The sequence below is a fragment of the Rhinopithecus bieti genome, unplaced genomic scaffold (genome assembly GCF_001698545.2).
Source record: "Rhinopithecus bieti isolate Rb0 unplaced genomic scaffold, ASM169854v2 scaffold_788, whole genome shotgun sequence".
NCBI lineage: Eukaryota > Metazoa > Chordata > Mammalia > Primates > Cercopithecidae > Rhinopithecus > Rhinopithecus bieti.
Window position 1 is genome coordinate 2,031,038 of NW_016803416.1, and position 20,130 is coordinate 2,051,167.

The window sequence follows — 20,130 nt, forward strand, 5'->3', positions numbered from 1 at the left end:
TATATATATATATATATATAGTTTTATATTTCTTATCCGAATTCATCAGCTCTCCTGAATTCTTTCCATGGTTCCTTGAGAAAGAAAGGGATCCCAGGATCTCAGGTTAAGAATCCCTTGCTAAGAGAGGTGGGTTTTTTTGTTTGTTTTTTTGTTTTTTGGGTTCTTTTTGAGAGAAAAGGTAGGCCTGGCATAGTAGCTCACGCCTGTAATCTCAGCACTTTGGGAAGCTGAGGTGGGCGGATCACTTGAGGTCAGGAGTTCAAGACCAGTGTGGCCAATACGGTGAAACCCCATCTCTACTAAAAATACAACAATTAGTGGGACATGGTGGCACATGCCTGTAATCCCAGCCACTCGGGAGGCTGAGGCAGGAGAATTGCTTGAACCTGGGAGATGGAAGTTGCATTGAGCGGAGATCGCACCGCTGCACTCCAGCCTGGGCAACAGTGTGACTCTGTCTCAAAAGGAAAAATGAAAAGAAAGAAAAAAGTTGCTCGTGGATAGTGGAAGGTTTTGAGTCTTCCTACGGCAGTACGACAGCATAATGCAGTGTGTAGGGGTAAACTTTGGAGCTATACTCCTTGGGTTTAAATCTTGGCCTTCCTATTTATGAGCTATGTGACATTAGGCAAGCTATTTAACCATTTAATTTCCTTATGACTCAATTTCCTTCTCTGTAAAATGAGGATGATAATAATAAGCCATCTTATAGGTGATTGTGAGGTTTAACTATAAATAGTTATTATCTTGACCACTTTCCACTCACTCAATACCCTTGGCCACACAGAATGCCTTCAGTTCCTCAATGTGCCACATTCTTCTTCCCCCAGAGCTGCCATTCAAACTGTCTTTCAATATGGAAGATTCTCCCTCCTGTTCACCTGACTGACTCCTCGACTCTTTGGGACTCAGCTTAAAAACCCCCTCCTTTACCTTCTCAGAGGTGTCTCTGAAATAGGCCTCCCATAATTACTCTCTCTCTCAGCATTCTTTGTCACAATTTGTGATCATTTTATTAGTTCTTATGTCTGTAGTGGGCTCCATAGTGATGGGGGCTGTGTCTGTCTGGGTCCCCTCTGTTGCTGTGTGCCCACCACATAATAAGTTCTTCATAAAGATTCATTAAAGGGACCATTGAATAGGGAGCAACTGAAGTTATAAGGGAGATCCCTGGCTACATGCCTGTGGGCAGTGCATCAGCTTTTGACGTGGGTATGGATTTCATTAGTCTGTTCTCAGTCATGTTCTGGAGCTGGTGGAAAGCCAAACACATTGTTTACATTAAAATGTTTACAAGATAGCATTTAGCTTTTCTTCATGTACTAAAAGGATCCTTCTCTCTGTCCTAGGCTGAACCAAGTTAAAGCGAGACCTGAATATAAAATCCTGGACTGTGGTATAACTGTTCACATTTGTGTAGGCAGTACACATGGTATCCATGCGTAAAGTTTCCACCAAGCCAGTATTTTACTATCCAAGTGATAGAAGAGACATTGATCTAGCATTCAGGAACCACACTTTCAGTTCTTGTTTAACTGTTCATATTTAGCTGGGTGATTTTATGCAAGTCAACCTCTCTGAGCCTCAGGTTTTCCATCTTACAGATGGCAATTTAAAAATACTTGTGGCAGAGACTGCTAGCTATTCACCAAAATCCATTCTTTCCTTCATAAGAGAAGACCGTAATTCGAGACTTCCCTTGAGGCAGGTGTGATTCAGGTCTTGCCAACAGAATGTAAACACAAGTGATGTTTATAACCTGTGTTTACTTGTTCAAGGTCTTTTAGTCAGGCTGGAGCAGCAAGGACTGGAGCAATCTCAAAAATGGTGACTTAAAGATGGTAGAGCTGCTGTGAGACTGGAGTCCTAAATTACTGTGTGGAACAGAGTCACCCACTGACCTGCAGCCTTTGATTAGGACTGTTAAATGAGAAAGAACTAAGCTATTAGCTTTTTGGAATATATTTGTTACAGCAGCTAGTGTTTGTTTAACAAATACAAATGCCCTATCTATATTATAAATTGTGAGAGATAGATCTAATGTATGAGAATGAACAGTTTTGGGAGGTGACAAGTGCTGCATGCATTTGTCATCATATTATTAATACAGAGAAAACAAGTGTCAGGTAGAATGTCTTACATAGGATGTTTAATATCTGTTGAATGAATGCACGGGTATCTTGCTGAAAAAAGTCCTGAGATTTAAAAAAATCTACACCGTACATGGTGGCTGATTCCTGTAATCCCAGCACTTGGGGAGCCCGAGTTGGGTGGATTGCTTGATGCCAGGAGTTTGAAATGAGCCTGGGCAACATAGTGAAACTCCATCTCTACTAAAAAAAAAATTATAAAAATTAGCTGGGAGTGGTGGCACACACCTGTAGTCAGAGCTACTCAAGAGGCTGAGGTGGGAGGATCACCTGAACCTGGGAGACAGATGTTGCAATAAGCTCAGATCACACCACTGCACTCCAGCCTGGGTGGCAGAGTGAGACCCTGTATTCTTTATGCCTCAGTTTCCTTCTCTGTAAAATGAGGATAATAGTAGTGAGATCCTGTCTCAAAAAAAAAAATCTGTACAACACAATATCACTGGCAATATTTATTTGCACAGTGGAAACATTTAATTAATTCACTTGGACTCACGTGAGTAAAATAAAAACCTCCTATACATATAGATTTCTTTCAAGAAGATTATTGTTTTCTTTTAATACTTTTCCTTAAAATTACAAAATACTAAGAACATTTTGACAAAAGGAAAATGTACCCTTAATCCCACTACCCAAAGAAAGATCATTCATTTTTGCCCATTCTTTCTAACTTTTATCTATGTGCGTGTCTATTTTTGATAGTTATAAGTCTGTTTCTTCTTCTCCTTATTTTAAAATAAATTTTAATTTGTATTCGGTAAGGAAGGCACAGGCTTAGTAATTCTCCAGAAAAGATTTCAACAAAGAACCACCTAATATTTCTAACAGTTCCAATTTAATTTTGCCAAGGGGTTCCATTCTTATTAAAAAGCATACCAGGGAGGAAAGGTGATTTTCATAAGAAAGTACATGGAGTTGTTAATTCTGACTACAATTAAGGTGATCAAGATTATAAATGTCACAATTTTCCTGCTTTCTATTTAAGAGCTATCTTGTGGGTCTTACAAGGATTACCTGGAGGGCAGACGAGTGCATGTGGACTGTATTCAAGGATATAAATGAATTTAATAATTAATTCAACAAATATTTATTGAGTACCCACTACATCTCAAACAGAAGGTGAACTATAATGAATAAGACACCATGCCTACCCTTGAAAAGGTTATAGTAGGGATGAAAAACAAGAAGATATTGCTGTGAACTTAAAGTAGGGGTAAGCCCAGGGAAGGCATGTGGAAGAAGTGACACCTGACATTTGGCTTGAAGTTAGACAGACAAAGGGGTAGAAGGGAGGTTGCCCAGTCACATGGGCCAGAATAAACAGAAGCAGGAAAGAGCATGGTGTTCATGGCACTGCAAGTGATTCTATGTGCCTCGATGTTAACAGAGTCCACTGGGGGAGAAGATGAGAATGGCGCAGTAAGCGGAGGTTGTGTCATAGACAGTGATAAGCTTCATCAGAGTAGTGATATCATGTATGTTCAGTGCTGCCTAGAATAGTACCTGGCACATGGGTATTCAATCTGTATTTGTGGAACGAATTAACCTACACCATGCTATGCAGTTGACTCGCAACTGGTTGTAGGGATTTGCCTCTTGTTGCAAAGGAAGAGCAAACCTGGCTGGGAAGGGATGGCAATACTCTTCTCTCCAGAGCCTGCATCTGTGCTGGTGCTTATTGCTCTGCTGGGTATGCAAGTGACCACTGCCTGCTTTTCAACACAGGGATGCTGCTTTAGTCTCATGAACCCAAGCTATTTGCTGGTAAATAGCAGAGATGCGGCAATGGAACCCTAATCTGAGAATTGCCTCCTTACCCTGATTTCATTTTTTCAATAGTATCAGGAATGCCACAAAGGTAGCTTCTTGGGACATGCTTGCAAAGGAAAAGCATTAATGCCATTTCTAACTCCTAATCCTAGAAGCAGAGTTGGGGTAGAAGGAGAACTGCAGAAGAAACAAGGGCAGAGAGTGAGAGGGAAGCTGTGAAGACTTCTCTTCATTATTTCTTTGCTCCCCCAGGTTTATTGAGGTACAATTGATAAGTAAAAATGGAATACATTTAAGGTATAAGATGTGATGTTTTGACATATGTGTACCTTGTAAAATGCTTGCCACAATCAAATTAATTAGCATACGTATCAACTCACACAGTTATCTTTTTGTGTGTGTGTGGTAAGAACACTTAAGATCTCTCTTAGCAAATTTCAAGTACACCATGCAGTATTATTATTATTATTATTATTATTATTATTTTTGATATCTTAGCTAAAAGGTTCACATTTTGAGAACCAATTTATTTTGGACAGCCACAGAGATATAAAAGATGACAACAGAATTGTTACAATCTCAAGAAAAAATCACTGAATAAGTTTTTTAAATTACATTCCTGGTTTCAGATTGGTGCCATGCAGTATTATTAACTATAGTTATGATGCTGTGCATTTGGTCTCCAGATCTTATCATGACTGAAAGCATGTGCCCTTTGACCAACGTTTCCTCATTGCTACCAACTCAAGGCCCCTGGAAACCTGTTTCTTTATCTTTTATTGTAGTCGTATTTTTGAAAGTATTTTTAGCTGAAATTGAACATCAATGATGCAAAAGTACCAGAAGTCTTACTCTCTAGGGAGATGAATGGATTAATAAACCGGGTCTAGCAATACCGAATAATTTGGAGGCAAAAACCAAATTTGACTCACAACAGCCCAGCAGGGTGGCTTACTTTGGAAACATTTTGCCAGCACTCTGCTGAGCATACTAAAAATGCATGGTGCTGGCTGACTTCACGCCGGGAGCCCATGGATTCAGCTACTGAAGACTGATGTGAAATTAAAGAGAGAATGAAATGTGTGATCTTACTTAATCACACCTGGTGCTTCAATTTCTTAATAACAGTGCCCTGCTCCACTGTTGAATTGGATGGATATATGTATATATTTATGAATTATTGCCAGAGGATGGATTAACTCTCTAATGCCTGCCAATTCATTGCAGGAATCTAAAATGCAAATGACAACTAAGTTTTCTCATAAGGAACTCAGGAGCAACCGTTCCAGGACCAGGATTGACATAAAATTACCATGACTTAGGGGAAAGAAGTGAAATGTCACCTCCTAAAAGAAGCCAAAAAACTCAGGGTCCCAAGTTAGGGGGAGGCTTGGGGAAGATTATCTATTTTTACACCCAAAGTATATCCCAGGTTATACTGTATGTCTGCTCTGATGATGGAGTGACTTACATTGCTTTAGATTTCCAGGAGGATGACAAGTACCAAGAATAGGGAAAGAGAGCCATTTCAGCTTATTTAGGAATGTGTATCTGTGAGGAATGTAAAAGTTTATCAATCTGTATACAAATTGATGCTTAGTAGAGATCACCATCCTCTCTCTAGTCCCCCAATGAAGGAGTTGTTACTTTAAGGTATCTGGGGGTTTATCCTGAGTACCAAACACAATTTAATCCTGCAGGACCCACATATGTTTCCCTGGTTAGTCAGATACTTTATGGCAATGGGGTGCAAAATTGGACTAATAAATCACTCTCCATAAAAGGCAGCAAGGTGCTTCATCTAATTAAAAAATGCTTATTATGGTTACATGTCCCATTCTTTTGGGGCAGGGGGATGCCTTCTACATGATTCCATTTAGCAGCAGAATATAAATGCTTAGGTATAATTAGTTTAACATAGCCAGCTTTATATCCCATTTACAGTGAAGCGAATCAACAATGAAAGCAACTGGAAAATAGCTATTTTGGTCCCTTCTGTAAAGTAACCATGCAGTGGCCTGCTGACATGCACATGAATGAGTCCCCACAGATGCACTGCTACTTCAGAGATTTATTCAAAAAGATGGACTCAGTGAGGGAATTACATAGGGAATACAAGAATGGACTGCCCAGAATTCTGATGTGATTTATTTTTCAGGAGCATGAGCTTGCAGCTTTTTGTTTCTCTCTCTCTCTGTATGTGTGTGTGTGTGTGTGTGTGTGTGTGTGTGTGTGTGTGTGTGTGTGTTTAAATGACCTCCTGAAAAAATAATTCCTACTGACAGAGATCCAAATAATTGAAAGTGCTCCTGGCTTCTTTCTTGCTTCTGAAAATCCAGAATGTGTTCTCCATCTTTGTAGCCCTTCATCACAGTGTTTTGGGATGCTCTGATCTCCTCTTCTGAGGCTTGAGGTCTCTTGAAAGCAGAAAATCTGACTCATCTGTCTTTGTCATTCACATCCAAAGCATAAGACATAGATAATATCCCCATGCCATAGATACCCCATAAACAGGTGCCAATTAAACCATTAGTTACTCCATGTGGGATTGTTCTGGAAAATAATCAGCAGTCTCACAGTATATGGAAGAACAATGGATAAATGTCAGAGGAAGAGGGGAAACATGGCGGGAAATCAAGTGAAGTTTCATTGAAATTAATTATCTGATACTTAAAAATAACTTCTAAATGGATCCTTTTAAAATCATGGAATAAGACTATATAATAATAAAATGTTGATTTAAAATAAAGGTCCACTTATTTTGCCATATGGTACATATCTCTGGCCCCTTGAAGATCTTAAGTGGTATTCAGGGTTCAAGGCCCAAACTTTTATTGGCAGGAGGGCAGGAAAGTCTGACTGGCAAAGATGGCCTGATTGATGGCGCTTGCACCAAGGTCCTGACATCTCCCATTCAGAAGAGAAATCTTCAGCTTGAAAAGTTGTGAATGCCAGGGATTGCTTTTAAGGTTTGCCAGATCAATTTTCGATCTTCAAAATGCAGACTGTGGGTGACATATTTCCACCTGTTTAAAGAGTCTTATTACAGATACTATATATTTATAAGCAAAAATATAATAATGTAACAAATAATTCATATACATCAGTAATTCCTGATTATATCTTGGCTCAGGAATAACATGGTCTGCTCTCTTAAACTCTTTTAGGAGACAACCAATAGACATGATCATGCCTCCTCCCTTCTTTAAACCCCACAGAAACTTGCCCTTACTTTTAGGATGAAACCAAAATCCTAATTGTAGCTTTAGGAGATGTTACAAATTGTATTACTTCACATCTTGGGCCTTCCTTACTATGTGCTTCTGCTAATTTCTTCATACCAACTTATTTCTAGTCTCTGGGTTCTTCCTATGGGCTAGGCCCTCTATTACATTGCTATTGTCCCTGCTTCTCTGCTTTCCTGGTTTTTCAATTGTTTCAGATCATTGGCAACTTCATTAATAAATCCTTTCCATAACCTGGTAATCTAGGTTCCCCCCTTATGTACAATTATAAAGCAATTTATTCACAACTGTTACTTAATAATTATTTGTGCAATTCTTTCTTTAATGCCCATGTTCTATGCTATATTTTAGGTGTGATGAGAATCTGGCCCAGAACATAGGAGGTACTCAACAAATACATGCTGAATGACTGAAAGTGTCTTCAACTTCAGTTGACCACAGATTTAAAGTATCAGGCAGTGTGATGTAGTGCACAGCAGGTGGATCTTGGGCTGTGTTTGAATTTAGTTTTTGCCCTTGACATCAAGAGTGAGAAGCCATGGAACTCACTGAGCCTCACTGTTCTCATCTGTAGGTACGATGGTATGCACACAGTGCTGCCTGAAATGATGCTCTTCCTTGTTCATAGTCATATCACTGGTCATATTGTCCTATGCGTAACCCTAACCATCTTTTTTGTTTCTAGAGCAAGGTCTCACATGAAAGCAAGCATCCCATCTTCCTCCCTTCAGTAATCCAAAGAGGAGGAGGAATAAGAAAAAGCTTCTCCTCAGTGCTGAAGTAGGTTGCCCAACAAAGGCATTTTATAAGCATCTAGAAACCTGCATCAGATGCCACGTAAACAGCCTCGAATTGAGGAAAGACACGTACATCACCTAAGAGTACAGCACAGTTGTTTGCTAAAGGTTAAAAGGAAGAAATTTTGGAAAAGTAAACAAAAAAATCACTAAATTAGGAAGTCTGGCAACATAGATGGGTGGAAAGAACATGGTACTCTGCAGAAACCCCTTCCCTATCTTGGACATAAGGTCATCTAAGGCCACAGTGGAGGGGTCCACAGAAGGGACAGTGAGTGGCCAGCCTTGGTAAATTCTTACATGGTTTATTTTTACTTTTAGTTTTTTTTGTATTATAAATGATCACATATATATAAAGGAGTTATTAAAATTATTGTGATTAAAATTATAAATGAAGTTACATCAAAACTTAAAAATCATTTAAAAAATTAGTATTACTATGAAAAGCTGCAAGAAAACAAACACCTGTGCATTAGCTCCTGACCTTAAGAAGGAGAACACAGTGGCATCTTCAAAGGTCTAGAGTGCATCTCCCTGATCCCCGCCCTTCACTCTCCACCTACAATTATCACTATGCTATACTTGTGTTCATTATCCACTTGAAAAACAAACACTTCTGCCACCTATGCATATATCTCTAGTGTAAACAACGTACTGTGTAGCTTTGCCTGTGAAATTCATGTGAATGGGTCATTGCTGCATGTTTTCCATTATTTGACCCTTTTGCTCAACTTTCTTTTTAATATTTATTCATATTGATTCATGTGGCTAATTAGGGCTTATATTCCATTGCACAGATATAGAACAATTTATGTCATCATAACTGCAGATGAATGATGGGTTTATGTATAGTTTTGGCTATTACTTAACTTTTTTTGCGAACCTCCTCCAACATCTATGGGAGAGGTTCATTTTAAGAACTTTTGTCATACTAAGAATATTAATAAGGGCTAAGATGGAGGGGTAAGGGCAGTTTGTAGGGGGAGGAAGAACTCACTACAACATGGAACATGTAGTGTAGGGAAGAAAATGCACATGGCTCAACCACACAAAATTCCAATGAAAATGGGGATTTTTTCTCTAACCCCATTGTCACCAATGTGGCCATTCCAAAAGAAATAACCATTCTGGAACTAGACAGGATATCATCCCAACTCATGCAAGTTCTAGCTAATTTGCATGGGTAGACATTTCATGTAAGACACAAGACGTAGCTACGTTGGATTAAGTATACAGAAGACATGGAGATACAGGCCCTGATGCAAGAGTTCCCGGATATGTAGAAAAACGCGAAGGCAAAGTTCTACTGCTGGGGCTGCTCACAGACTTGGCTCTTCTCCATGTTCCTTGGGCTGAATGACAAAACTTATTATGTGAATACGTATCATGCAGGTCACAGCTTAAGAGTGCCTGGGAATGCAGAGAAGTCACCTAAGATACCACTGAAGAGTGAGTTACAAAGTAGGTCCCAAACATGGAATGAAGAAAGTTCCTCAACACAAAAGGAGGAAATAAACATAACATACAAAAGATTAAAGAATCATATACTTTGGAAGAGATTGATCACAAGAGAAATACAAAAGTTTAATGTATCCTCAAAGTAATTATTCAAACCACAAACTTGCTGAAAGGCAGGTAATGAGGCAACAGATTGAGAAAAAAAGGTACCTTATAAAAGGAATATAAGTAAGCAAATAATTCCATTGCAGAATTTAAAACTGAATGAAAAGCAGTAAAGAGGAGAATCATCCCTTAATGAAGCAGATTAAACTAGAAAAGTGGGACAGTGGTTCCCTAAGTGACATGATCATGACAAATATGAAGGAGAGGGTTGAAAAATTACCTATTGGGTACAGTGTTCGCTATTTGGGGGACAAGTATATTAAAAGCCCTGACTCCACCACTACACAACTCGTGTGTAAGAAATCTCCACGTGTACCTGCCAACTCTATAAAAATAGAAAAAAAGAAGAAATACAAAGGTAGGGAAAGATGCATAAAATATACATTCCCAGGGTCAAATGCAGGAAATTTTGATGCAGTGGGTCTTGGGTCTGGCTAAGAAGTCTGTATTTGCAAAAATATTCTGAGATGATGCTGAAACTCATAAGGTCATAAACTCATAAGATGGTTTAGAAACTCATAAGATCAGCACAAACTTGAGATATTCACCAGAGTTCAGAGGGACTCTGAAAAAGGCAACTCAAAATGATTAAAGAAAAAAAGATGGACTAAGAACATGGACGTAGTACACACAGCAGATGCACAAGGGGAAGCAGATGAGGAAGAAATTAGAACCAAGGCAACAGAAACCATTTCAAAAATTTATATGGAAGAAAATTTCCCTTAAATAAAAAAAAAAAAAATCTCCAGTTTCAAAGGCTTTTACTATGGACTTAATGAAAAGAGAAAACACTTGGATCTACTGAATGTTAACTCTAAGAAAAAGACACTTCTCAAAATCTTGGACAAAGAAATGGAACCCCTGGAAAACAAAAGATACCAATGACATTTGTCTATGTGGTTTTCAGGGAGAATGGTGATTTTATGATTCCTAAAATCTTTTATCAGCCCAAGCTGTCCATAGTAGGTGAAGGCAGCAAGAAGATATTTTCAGCCAGGGAAGGACTCTAGAGTGCTGATGTCCTCCATGACAACTGAGATTAATCAAGAGTGTGGAAATGGAGGAACATAAACATTTTAAAACAACAATTTCTAAGAAGAATGTAAATATTAATCTTGAAACAAGAGGTCCACATATGAGAATTAGTAACTCAATTAGACTAGACTGGGACAACAATCTTAAACTAGAATAACAAAAACTGGGAGGTTGGGGTGGTATGTGTGGGAAGCTGGAGGAGGAAAGTACGGTAATTTCTTATTTGGACACGGGGTGAATCAATGGATTGTTTGTCCTCAATATTCATAACTGGGGAAGCCCGAGGTTTAGAACATAGATTTTAAACATGTATTAGTATTACTTAAACATCTGATAGTAACTATCAGAGGAACTTAAGACAGGTACCACACCTTCGAAATCCCCTGGGTGGGGTGGGGAAAAGGAATCAAAAACTCAGGCCATATAGCAAAACTAGCTCCCCCTTCAAAAAAAGGGGGACAAAGGGAAAAAACTTAAAAAGTCAAATGTAAACTAAGAGAGGAAATAATAGCTTTGGTAAATATATGTACTTCTGAAAGCCTGAAAGTATATAACACCAAAACATTAACGGTTATTTCTATGTTTAGAGTAACTTTAGGTTTTTTTTATTTTTGCAAAACTATTTAATTCCCTGACAATGATGATGTATTACATGTGTGATTGAAAATAAAACATAAACCTAAAATTCTCCTTCACGCATATGAATGAACACTGATCATGAAGCCACTCATTAAAACTAGAAATGACCAGTGTCCCTGCAGTGGCTGAGATTGGCATTGGCAGTGATTATTCAACTTGTTTCACTAATTTGACTCATTTCCCAAAACAGGATGCGCAGGTGTCGTTCGTTTATTTAGTCACAACACTGATTACTCTTTACAATTGTGCTCATCCTTGCTTTTTTCAGCATAAGCATTGCCGTGATAGGAAGGAGCCCTGGGATGATGGCCTGCATGTGTATGCAGAGGACATGGGACCTCGACTCACAGCTGCATGACACTGGGTGCTCTGCCACAGCGTCATCCATTACAAGGCTGTGAGGGTTTACTGTTGACATTCCAATACCATAGTAACATGCTTTTCTGCTTTTCTCTCTACTTCGGTCTTAGCCCTCATACTTGCCCCATCACAAGCAACAAACTCCAGCCACACCAAACAAGTCCATTTCTTGAATCTCACCACCATCTCTGGAACGCTTTCCCTTGTTAAGTCTCAGTTCTGGAGTCCCCTGCTTCTTGACTTCTGAACCTCTCCCTTTTAAGGGAAGTTAGGGGCCCTTCTAGTGACCTCATATTTATCTCATGCTTAGTAATCTGTCTTCCCGAGGAAATGTCTGCCTCATGAGGAAAACCCAGGACTCTTGCGGGCAGGGAATGTGTGATATTTGTCTTCCAGCATTAGCATGGTGCCTGAAAAATAGAAGGTACTCACACACAGTTATCGCAGGAAAGGCTTTTCTGAGTTGATTTACTGCAGCTCCCAGCCTCTTCTTCTCTCACTCATATCTTTTCCTGGTGGGAGAGAGCCTAAGCTCTAAAAGCCAGTGTCTGCCAGAGGCTTGTTCCCTGAACTTCTGATTTCCAACAGTCACCTCCTCCCTGTGCACAGTTGAGATTTTTATGCAACAAAATAAGTTGACAGGGGCTCAGTGACAAGTTTGTTGTGTTATGGGACTCCAACCTCACTGAAAATCCTTCTCATCTACCTCCTACACCAAGTCCCACCACTCTCTGGGTAGAAGCCAATGCCAGGCTTGCTCAGCTTTCTGTATCATGCTCCCAAGTGCATCACTTCTGAAAAAGAAGGGATGTTCATGAATAGCTGATGTTGATGTTAAAAATATTCCCTAGTTGAAGAATTTCCTCATCTACACCTACCTTTTAGAATAAGTTATGATTCTTTTGTTTTTTTAAACTTACAAGTTAGGACCAAGAAGGAGTGTCCCATTTTCAGGACAGATCAAGGGAGTATTAAATACAGAAGGACTTGACTTATAGTCAAGTGTTAGTCACTAGGAGTTCAAGAGATACTTTAAAGGACCAGGGTTTATGTACTCCATTCTCCTCTAACCTCCCCTTTGATCACTCATATAACCTGTAATCCAATCACCCTGTACTCAGTGACCAAATAGCCCAGGCACCATGCCTCTGGTGTGTGTGTGCGCGCGTGGATAGGGGTGTGTGTGTGTGTGTGTGTGTGTGTGTGTGTGTGTGTGGCGGGGGGGGTTTGGTGTCCCATCCCTTCAGTGCCCATCCTGCAAACCAATAATCTTCTTTCAAGATGCAGCCCAAACAGCACATCTTCTGCAAAGCACTCCCATAGTTAGAAATATAAACAAATTACTATCAAAGAAGCTATTAATACTTATGTCATTGTATTCTAATTTATCTGTTTACATATCTCTATCTACATATTTATTCAACAACCAGTTATTGAGCATCAGGCACCAGTCAGTGAGCTCTTTGAGTACCTGGCCTGTGTCTGTCATCCGATCATGCTAGACCTCAACACCGTACCTGGCATAAGCTATGTACACAATATCTCTTTGGTGCATGAAACAATGATGGAAAGATAAAAGCCAGCTCTTTGATATTCAGAAATGACTATGCTCATTTTATAGTAAAGAGATACCTGCCTTTGTATCTAAGATATGTAGGAAATTCACCACAATTTCTTCTTCCCCTTCCCCTTCCTGTTCCTTCCCCCCTCCTCCCTTCCCCTCCTCTTTATTTATTTATTTATTTATTTATTTATTTATTTATTTATTTTTGAGACGGAGTCTTGCTCTGCCACCCAGGCTGGAGTGCAGTGGCCGGATCTTGGCTCACTGCAAGCTCCGCCTCCCAGGTTTACGCCATTCTCCTGCCTCAGCCTCCCGAGTAGCTGGGACTACAGGCGCCCGCCTCGTCGCCCGGCTAGTTTTTTGTATATTCTAGTAGAGACGGGGTTTCACCGTATTAGCCAGGATGGTCTCGATCTCCTGACCTCGTGATCCGCCCGTCTCGGCCTCCCAAAGTGCTGGGATTACAGGCTTGAGCCACTGCGCCCGGCCTTCTCTTTATTTTTAATAAATCACTCTTATTGTCAGGAAGTTCTTCTCAAATCAAACTGGAATCACATCTCCCATAATTTGAGCATCACTTGGAATCTCTCTCTTTCTATTTCGTTTCTGAGACAGGGAGCTCTGTTATCCAGGCTGGAGTGCAGTGGAGCGATCATGGCTCACTGCAGCCTCAACCTCCCAGGCTCAAGTGATCCTCCCACCTCAGCCTCCAGAATAGCTGGGGCTACTGGCATGCACCACCACACCTGGCTAATTTTTGTATTTTTGGCAGAGATTGGGATTCACCATGTTGCTCAGGTTGGTCTCGAACTGGTCTCAAGTCATCCTCCTGCCTCTGCCTCTCAAAGTGCTGGATTATGAGCATGAGCCACCATGCCCGGTTCTCCCTTACTTTGAAGTTGCAAACATTGCTCTTTGTAATTCTTTATATATTTGAAAATTATTCTAACATTTTCTCAGCCAGTCCCACTTCCCAAAAATGTGGTGTGAGAGTTCAAGTTAATTTTACTGTGCTCATGGAGACCAGTTTTCAAGTCTAGATCTCTTTTTAAAATTTGTTGTCCTGTGGCATGTTGAAGGTCTTTGCATCACACTGCAGTTGTGGGTCCAGAAACGTCCTAGCCCTAATGAAGGTACAGCCACTAATAAATGAGGAACTTCCTGCATCGGTTGGTAGTACATATCCAAGACCTCAAACTCCTCTACCTACTGTGCAATGCTCCCAGTGTGGCTCATCCAGGACTGTTATCGTTGTCTCACCCACAAAACCAGACTTTCCCTCCTCTTCCATTTGTGTATGTAACTCGCAGCTTTCCACCAGGATCATGTTTCCCGCCCTCTCACCCAATACTGCAAAGTAGTTGAGGTTGATTTTCCAAGAAATTGTCTTTCCTCACTATTTAGGGGACTTGACATAAAGCTACTTTGTCCAAAGTCCCAAGTACAATGTCAAATTTTCAGGAACAAAGAATTTTCAGGAACTACTGATTCTCCCACAACCTGGTGTGACACACTAAATGCTTTCCACTTTTATCTTGCTATTCCAAGGGTGGCAAGCCAGTTTATCATTAAAGTGTATGCCAAATCTTTCAGTTTTGCCATGCTATCTACCACCCTAGGGAATGGTTAGCCGTTGAACATTCTTACTCTGGCACTAGGAATGCAATATGAGATGTCAGGTTAGGTAAATAGGAACAGGGAAGTAACATGCTTTAAGGACCTTTTCTATGGCAGGTACTGCACTTGTATTTTGTTTTGGGACAGGGTCACCCAGGCTACAGTGCAGTGGCATGATCGTGGCTCACCGCAGCCTCGACTTGCTTGGCTCAAGCAATCACCTCAGCCTCCCTAGTAGCTAGGGTGACAGGGGCACACTACCAGCCCAGCTAAGTTTTGTAGTTTTGTAAAGATGGGGTTGCCCAAGCTGGTCTCTAACTCCTGGGCTTAAGCAATCCACTTGCTTCAGCCTCTGGAAGTGCTGGGATTACAGGCATAAGCCACTGCGCCCAGGCCACATGTTTTTCTTTACTCCTTAAAACCACCTCATGATGTAAGGAGATGTTATTTCCACACTGCAAATTAGTTCATTAAGATTCGGCATCAGTAATCTGATGATAATCACATGATCAGAGAGTGACGGCGAAGATATTTGAACCCAGCTCTGACTAACTCTAAAACAATACCAGGATTTTCCTTCTAGGAAAGGTAATTAAACATCAGGATACATTATCAGAGAGGGGTCAATATGATCATTTCCTCGAAAGCTTAAAAACAAGCACAGTTTCTCTCTTCTATGGACAGGTCATACATGGTTTTACCTAAAATCAGGAGCATGGACAATACAACTTTTCAAAGTTTCTTTTGAGTCTATGATTTTTATCATGATAGAATTATCTTCATGAATTGAGGAAGAAAGGGCCTTATGCTTCAGGAATTCTACCCATACTGTCTCCATTTGAAATTCTCAGCACTCTAGATTAAGGGACAAGATTATGCAAACCAAGCGGGTCCTAGTAATTGCTGACTTGGAACCAGTAATCCATGTTGCATGCCAGCTCTGCTTTTGCACACCACTGTCCCTATACATGCCCTGGGTTTTAAGGTATTGATTCAAATCCCTCCAAAGCAGGAAGACCAAGCATGCTGTCTTGACATGCTTTCTTTATTTCACCTTCTAGTCATGTCCTGCAGGGTGGGCCATACAGTAGCGCCCCCTTATCCACATTTTCGCTTTCTGCCATTTTAGTTACCTAGGGTCAACCTCAGTCTAAAAATATCACATGAAAGATTACGGAAATAAACAATTCATAAGTTTTAAGTTGCATACCATTCTAAAGGACATGATAAAATCTCATGCCCTCCCACACGCTGTCCCAAAGAAGGACATAAACTCAGCGTGTATCCACACTGCAGACACTCCCTCCTTAGTCGCCGTCTTGGTTTGCAGATGGACCATCCTGACATGCAGTGTTTCTATTAAAGTAACTCTTATTTTACTTAGTAATTGATCCAAAGCTCAAGAGTAGTGATGCTGGCAATCAGGATATGCCAAAGAGAAGCTGTAAATCGATTCCTTTAAGTGAAATACTGAAAGTTCTCAACTTAATAAGGAAACAACAACAAAAATGTATGCTGAGGTTGCTAAGATCTATGGTAAGAACGAATCTTCTATCCACTGAATTGTGAAGAAACAAAAAGAAATTCATGCATACTATACATAGGATGCCATTTTAAGGCTTCCACCAGGGGTCTTGGAAGGTATCCCCTACAGATAAAGGGAGACTACTGTACAGCTTTTACTCACTTAACATTGTAGCACCTATCTAAAGACAGAAGTCTTGGGCCATGAGATTCTAGATTTAAATGTACTGAAATCATCAGGATAGCAGATCGCACAGAAAACACTCAACAGCTAAGCGTATTGTATAACTACAGATCCAAGAAAGGTTGTGAAACTTAAAAGGACAGAAACAAAGACTAGCAAGCAAGTTATGTTTTCCCAAAGACATAGATTCTTCCCTTTTAGAAAGTGGATCTCTTCAGCTAGAATTGGATGAAGCATACAGTCAGTACATAAGATGTGCAAGTTAATAACCACTTGTTATTAATAGTTTCTGCAGCTGCTATTTAATTTTAATAATATTTGATATCAATTCTTATCCTTTTGCCTAATTACCAAGACAGTGAGTTTGTGTCTACTTTTTGAATTCCAATGTGGAAATGGACTAAAAAACAACGTATTAAAGAAGAAAATGAACTCTGATAAAGATAATGTGTTTTCCTCAAAATGTTAAGATGCTGATAAACTTTTAGACTATGAAGAAGAGAGGAGTTTGGTTGCCATTGCTGTTGTTTTTACCTTTTCTTTTGGGATTTCTATTTGAAGGCATTCAGAATCTATTGAGCAAAGGCAGCAACTACTGGTTAAGTATTTCATCAAGTTCTGTTTTGCACACGGAAAGTCATTTCTGCCTATAGCTCAGCCTCCCTGTTGCTTGGAAATTGACAGGACAGCAAAGGCATCCCTCCCTAACAATTTCCTGACAACCTCATGTTTTTGTTATTTAACATAAACAAATAGAAATCTTCAAAACCCAAATGAATGTTAATCAACACTCTGTAAAATGTTGATCATATCAATATATTGACATTGATACCCTAACTCACTGGGAGAATCAAGAATGAGCCGCCACCTATCTCTAAGATTAAACAAAGATCTTTGCTTCCCCTCTGTCCTACTTTACTAACAACCTCATAAAGAAAGAAAGGGGACCAGGCACAGTGGCTCACACCTGTAGTCCCAGCATTTTGGGAAGCTGAGGTATGAGGATTGTTTGAGGCCAGCCAGGAGTTTGAGACCAGCCTGGGCAACATAGGGAGACCCTCTCTCTACAGAAACTAAAAAATTAGCCAGGCTTGGTAGTGCATGCCTGTAGTCCCAGCTACTTGGGAGTCTGAGGCAGTAGGATCACTTGAGGCTGGGGAGGTGAGGGCTGTAGTGAGCTGTGATTGCGCCACTGCACTCCAGCCTGAGCCACAGAGTGAGACCCTGTCTTAAAAAATAAAGAGAAAATAAAGAAAAGGAAAGAGAAAGAAAGAAAGAAAAATGCACAAGCTGACACTTTGCCAGCCCTACTAGAGAAGGATAAAAGACAATTCCTTGAAATGCATGGGGAGGGTAGGTGGGAGGGGAGCAGGCTGATTATAATCAGGGCCTTCCTCACATCTCTTTTAAAAAACGAAGCAAAACTCTGGTGTCTGTCCTGAATCTTTTGGCTGTAGCCGCAGCTTTGAGGAGTGGTGCTGATCAAGTAGCCTCACTGCATTTCTGCGGTCTGTGCAAGTACAGCCTGATGGAATGATGCGGCAGTGATTTTGTTGTTGCTTTTCTGATAGGTCCCTGAGGGTGATTCTGAGTAATTGTGTCTCTGTTCCTGCAGCTGCTACGGGTGGGTCCTCTCTTTGTCCTCCCCATGCACTCACTTCAACACTGAGAGGCTGTCTCTTCAGAGCAGGTGGTTTGCAGCCCCTTGCCCCAGTCGGGGCTCCTCCAGGGCACGTTTTCACACATCTTGTAGTTTCATCTGGATGTGGGTGTGAACAGAGGCCAAGCACAGATGAAATGGTGTTTCTGAATAAAAGGATGTGCTACCCAGGAGGCATGACCAGCATTTAATTTGCTGCCTGTGTTCAATAGACTGTGAGCTCCTCAAGGGCAGGGATTGTGTCTCATTTGTCTTTGTACCCTCAGTGACTAACACACATTCATTTGTTCATTCATTTATTCAACAAACATTTACTGAGAGCTGGAGGAACAAGACGAATAAGGCACAGGCTTCAACAAAGAAGACATTTCACTTGCCCCACAGGCTGTATTGCCATGGAAAAAGTTTCAAGAACATTACAAGACACATAAATATACACCCAAAAGAAAAACACAAAAGCTGAGCTGTCTTATTCATAGACTAATCCATGTCAAAGATAAATGGGAGCTGCCTTTATATAGATAAGAAAACCAATTGCCAGGGATGACCAATTCTTGACCTTATGGCCTCTTTATCTTGAGCAAGGGGGCCCATGGAGGTAAAGTATTTCAAGTAGACATTTTATTTGCTCTCTGTATCATTCTTGACCTTACAACTTAATTTTGTCATGTATATACTCATACACATACACATATGTATATATGTATATTATTATTTTAAATATTTTAATTTCCTACCAGGCATGATGGCTCATGCCTATAATCCCAGCACTTTGGGAGGCCAAGGTGGGTGGATCACTTGAGACCAGGAGCTGGAAACCAGCCTGGCCAACATGGCAAAACCCTGTCCTTACTAAAAATACAAAAATTAGCTGGGTGTAGTGGTGCATGCCTGTAGTCCCAGCTGCTTGGGAGGCTGAGGCAGTAGAATCACTTGAACCCGGGAGGCGGAGGTTGCAGTGAGCCAAGATTGTGTCACTGCACTCCAGCCTGGGCAACAGAGTGAGACTGTGTCTCAAAAAAATTTTAATTTCCAAAAGTTTACATAATTCAAGGCTCTCCAGACTGAAATTTAAATAAAGATTATGACCCAAATTCCTATAGGAGCAAGGATGTAAAACAATTGAAGTAAAGCCAGAGGAAGGAACGGGGGTCAGAACAGAGCGCGCTGGAAAGACATCCTCTTGTTCCAGTTATCTATTCTAAATTTGTGGCTTAAAACAATCATTTTAATTTGTTCACACTTTTGTGGGTGAGGCATTCCTGAAGGGCTCAGCTGGGTGGCTTATCTCTGATCCTTATGACATCACCTCATGGGGATGAAAAATGAATGGCTTCTTCATTTGTGTATCTGGCACCTTAGTGCTCCTTAACCTTTTTGTCTTTCTCTACATGGTGTTTCTTTCTCTAGGGCGTCTTCAGGTGGCTTGGTCTTCTCACAGCATGGTCTTGGTCTTCTCACATCACATACCCTTCTCAGGGTAGCCGGCCTTGTGACATGGTGCCTCACTGCCCTGAACACGTGTCCCAACAGATAGAAAATGAGCCAGTATGCCTAGCTTAGCCTTGCCTCTCGTATTTCACTGATAAGAGCAGTCACTAAGACTTCCCCGATCCAAGAGGAGCATACCTAGACCCCACCTCTCAGAAAAGAAATGTTAAATAGGCCGGACGTGGTGGCTCACACCTGTAATCCCAGCACTTTGGGAGGCTGAGGTGGGCGGATCATGAGGTCAGGAGATCGAGACTATCCTGGCTAACATGGTGAAACCCCATCTCCACTAAAAATACAAAAAATTAGCTGGGTGTGGTGCCGGGCACCTGTAGTCCCAGCTACTCACGAGGCTGAGGCAGGAGAATGGCATGAACCCGGGAGGCAGAGCTTGCAGTGGGTCGAGATGGCGCCACTGTACTCCAGCCTGGGTGAAGAGTGAGACTCCATCTCAAAAAAAAAAAAAAA

General features: G+C 40.7%; 1 protein-coding gene across 3 annotated transcripts in view; it reads right to left on the minus strand.

The window, feature by feature from the left end:
* The window catches only part of SAMD12 (sterile alpha motif domain containing 12), a 437,393-nt gene that overhangs the window by 132,851 nt on the left and 284,412 nt on the right, over nucleotides 1-20,130 (minus strand). The window contains exon 5 of one of the 3 annotated variants that reach the window (XM_017882757.1): nucleotides 6,133-6,949. The exons of the other annotated variants lie outside the window; for them this stretch is intronic. Coding sequence (XP_017738246.1) covers nucleotides 6,903-6,949 — 47 coding nt within the window. The 3' untranslated portion in view covers nucleotides 6,133-6,902. Of the gene's footprint in view, nucleotides 1-6,132; nucleotides 6,950-20,130 lie in introns of those variants that run through there. 3 annotated transcript variants of the gene reach the window in all.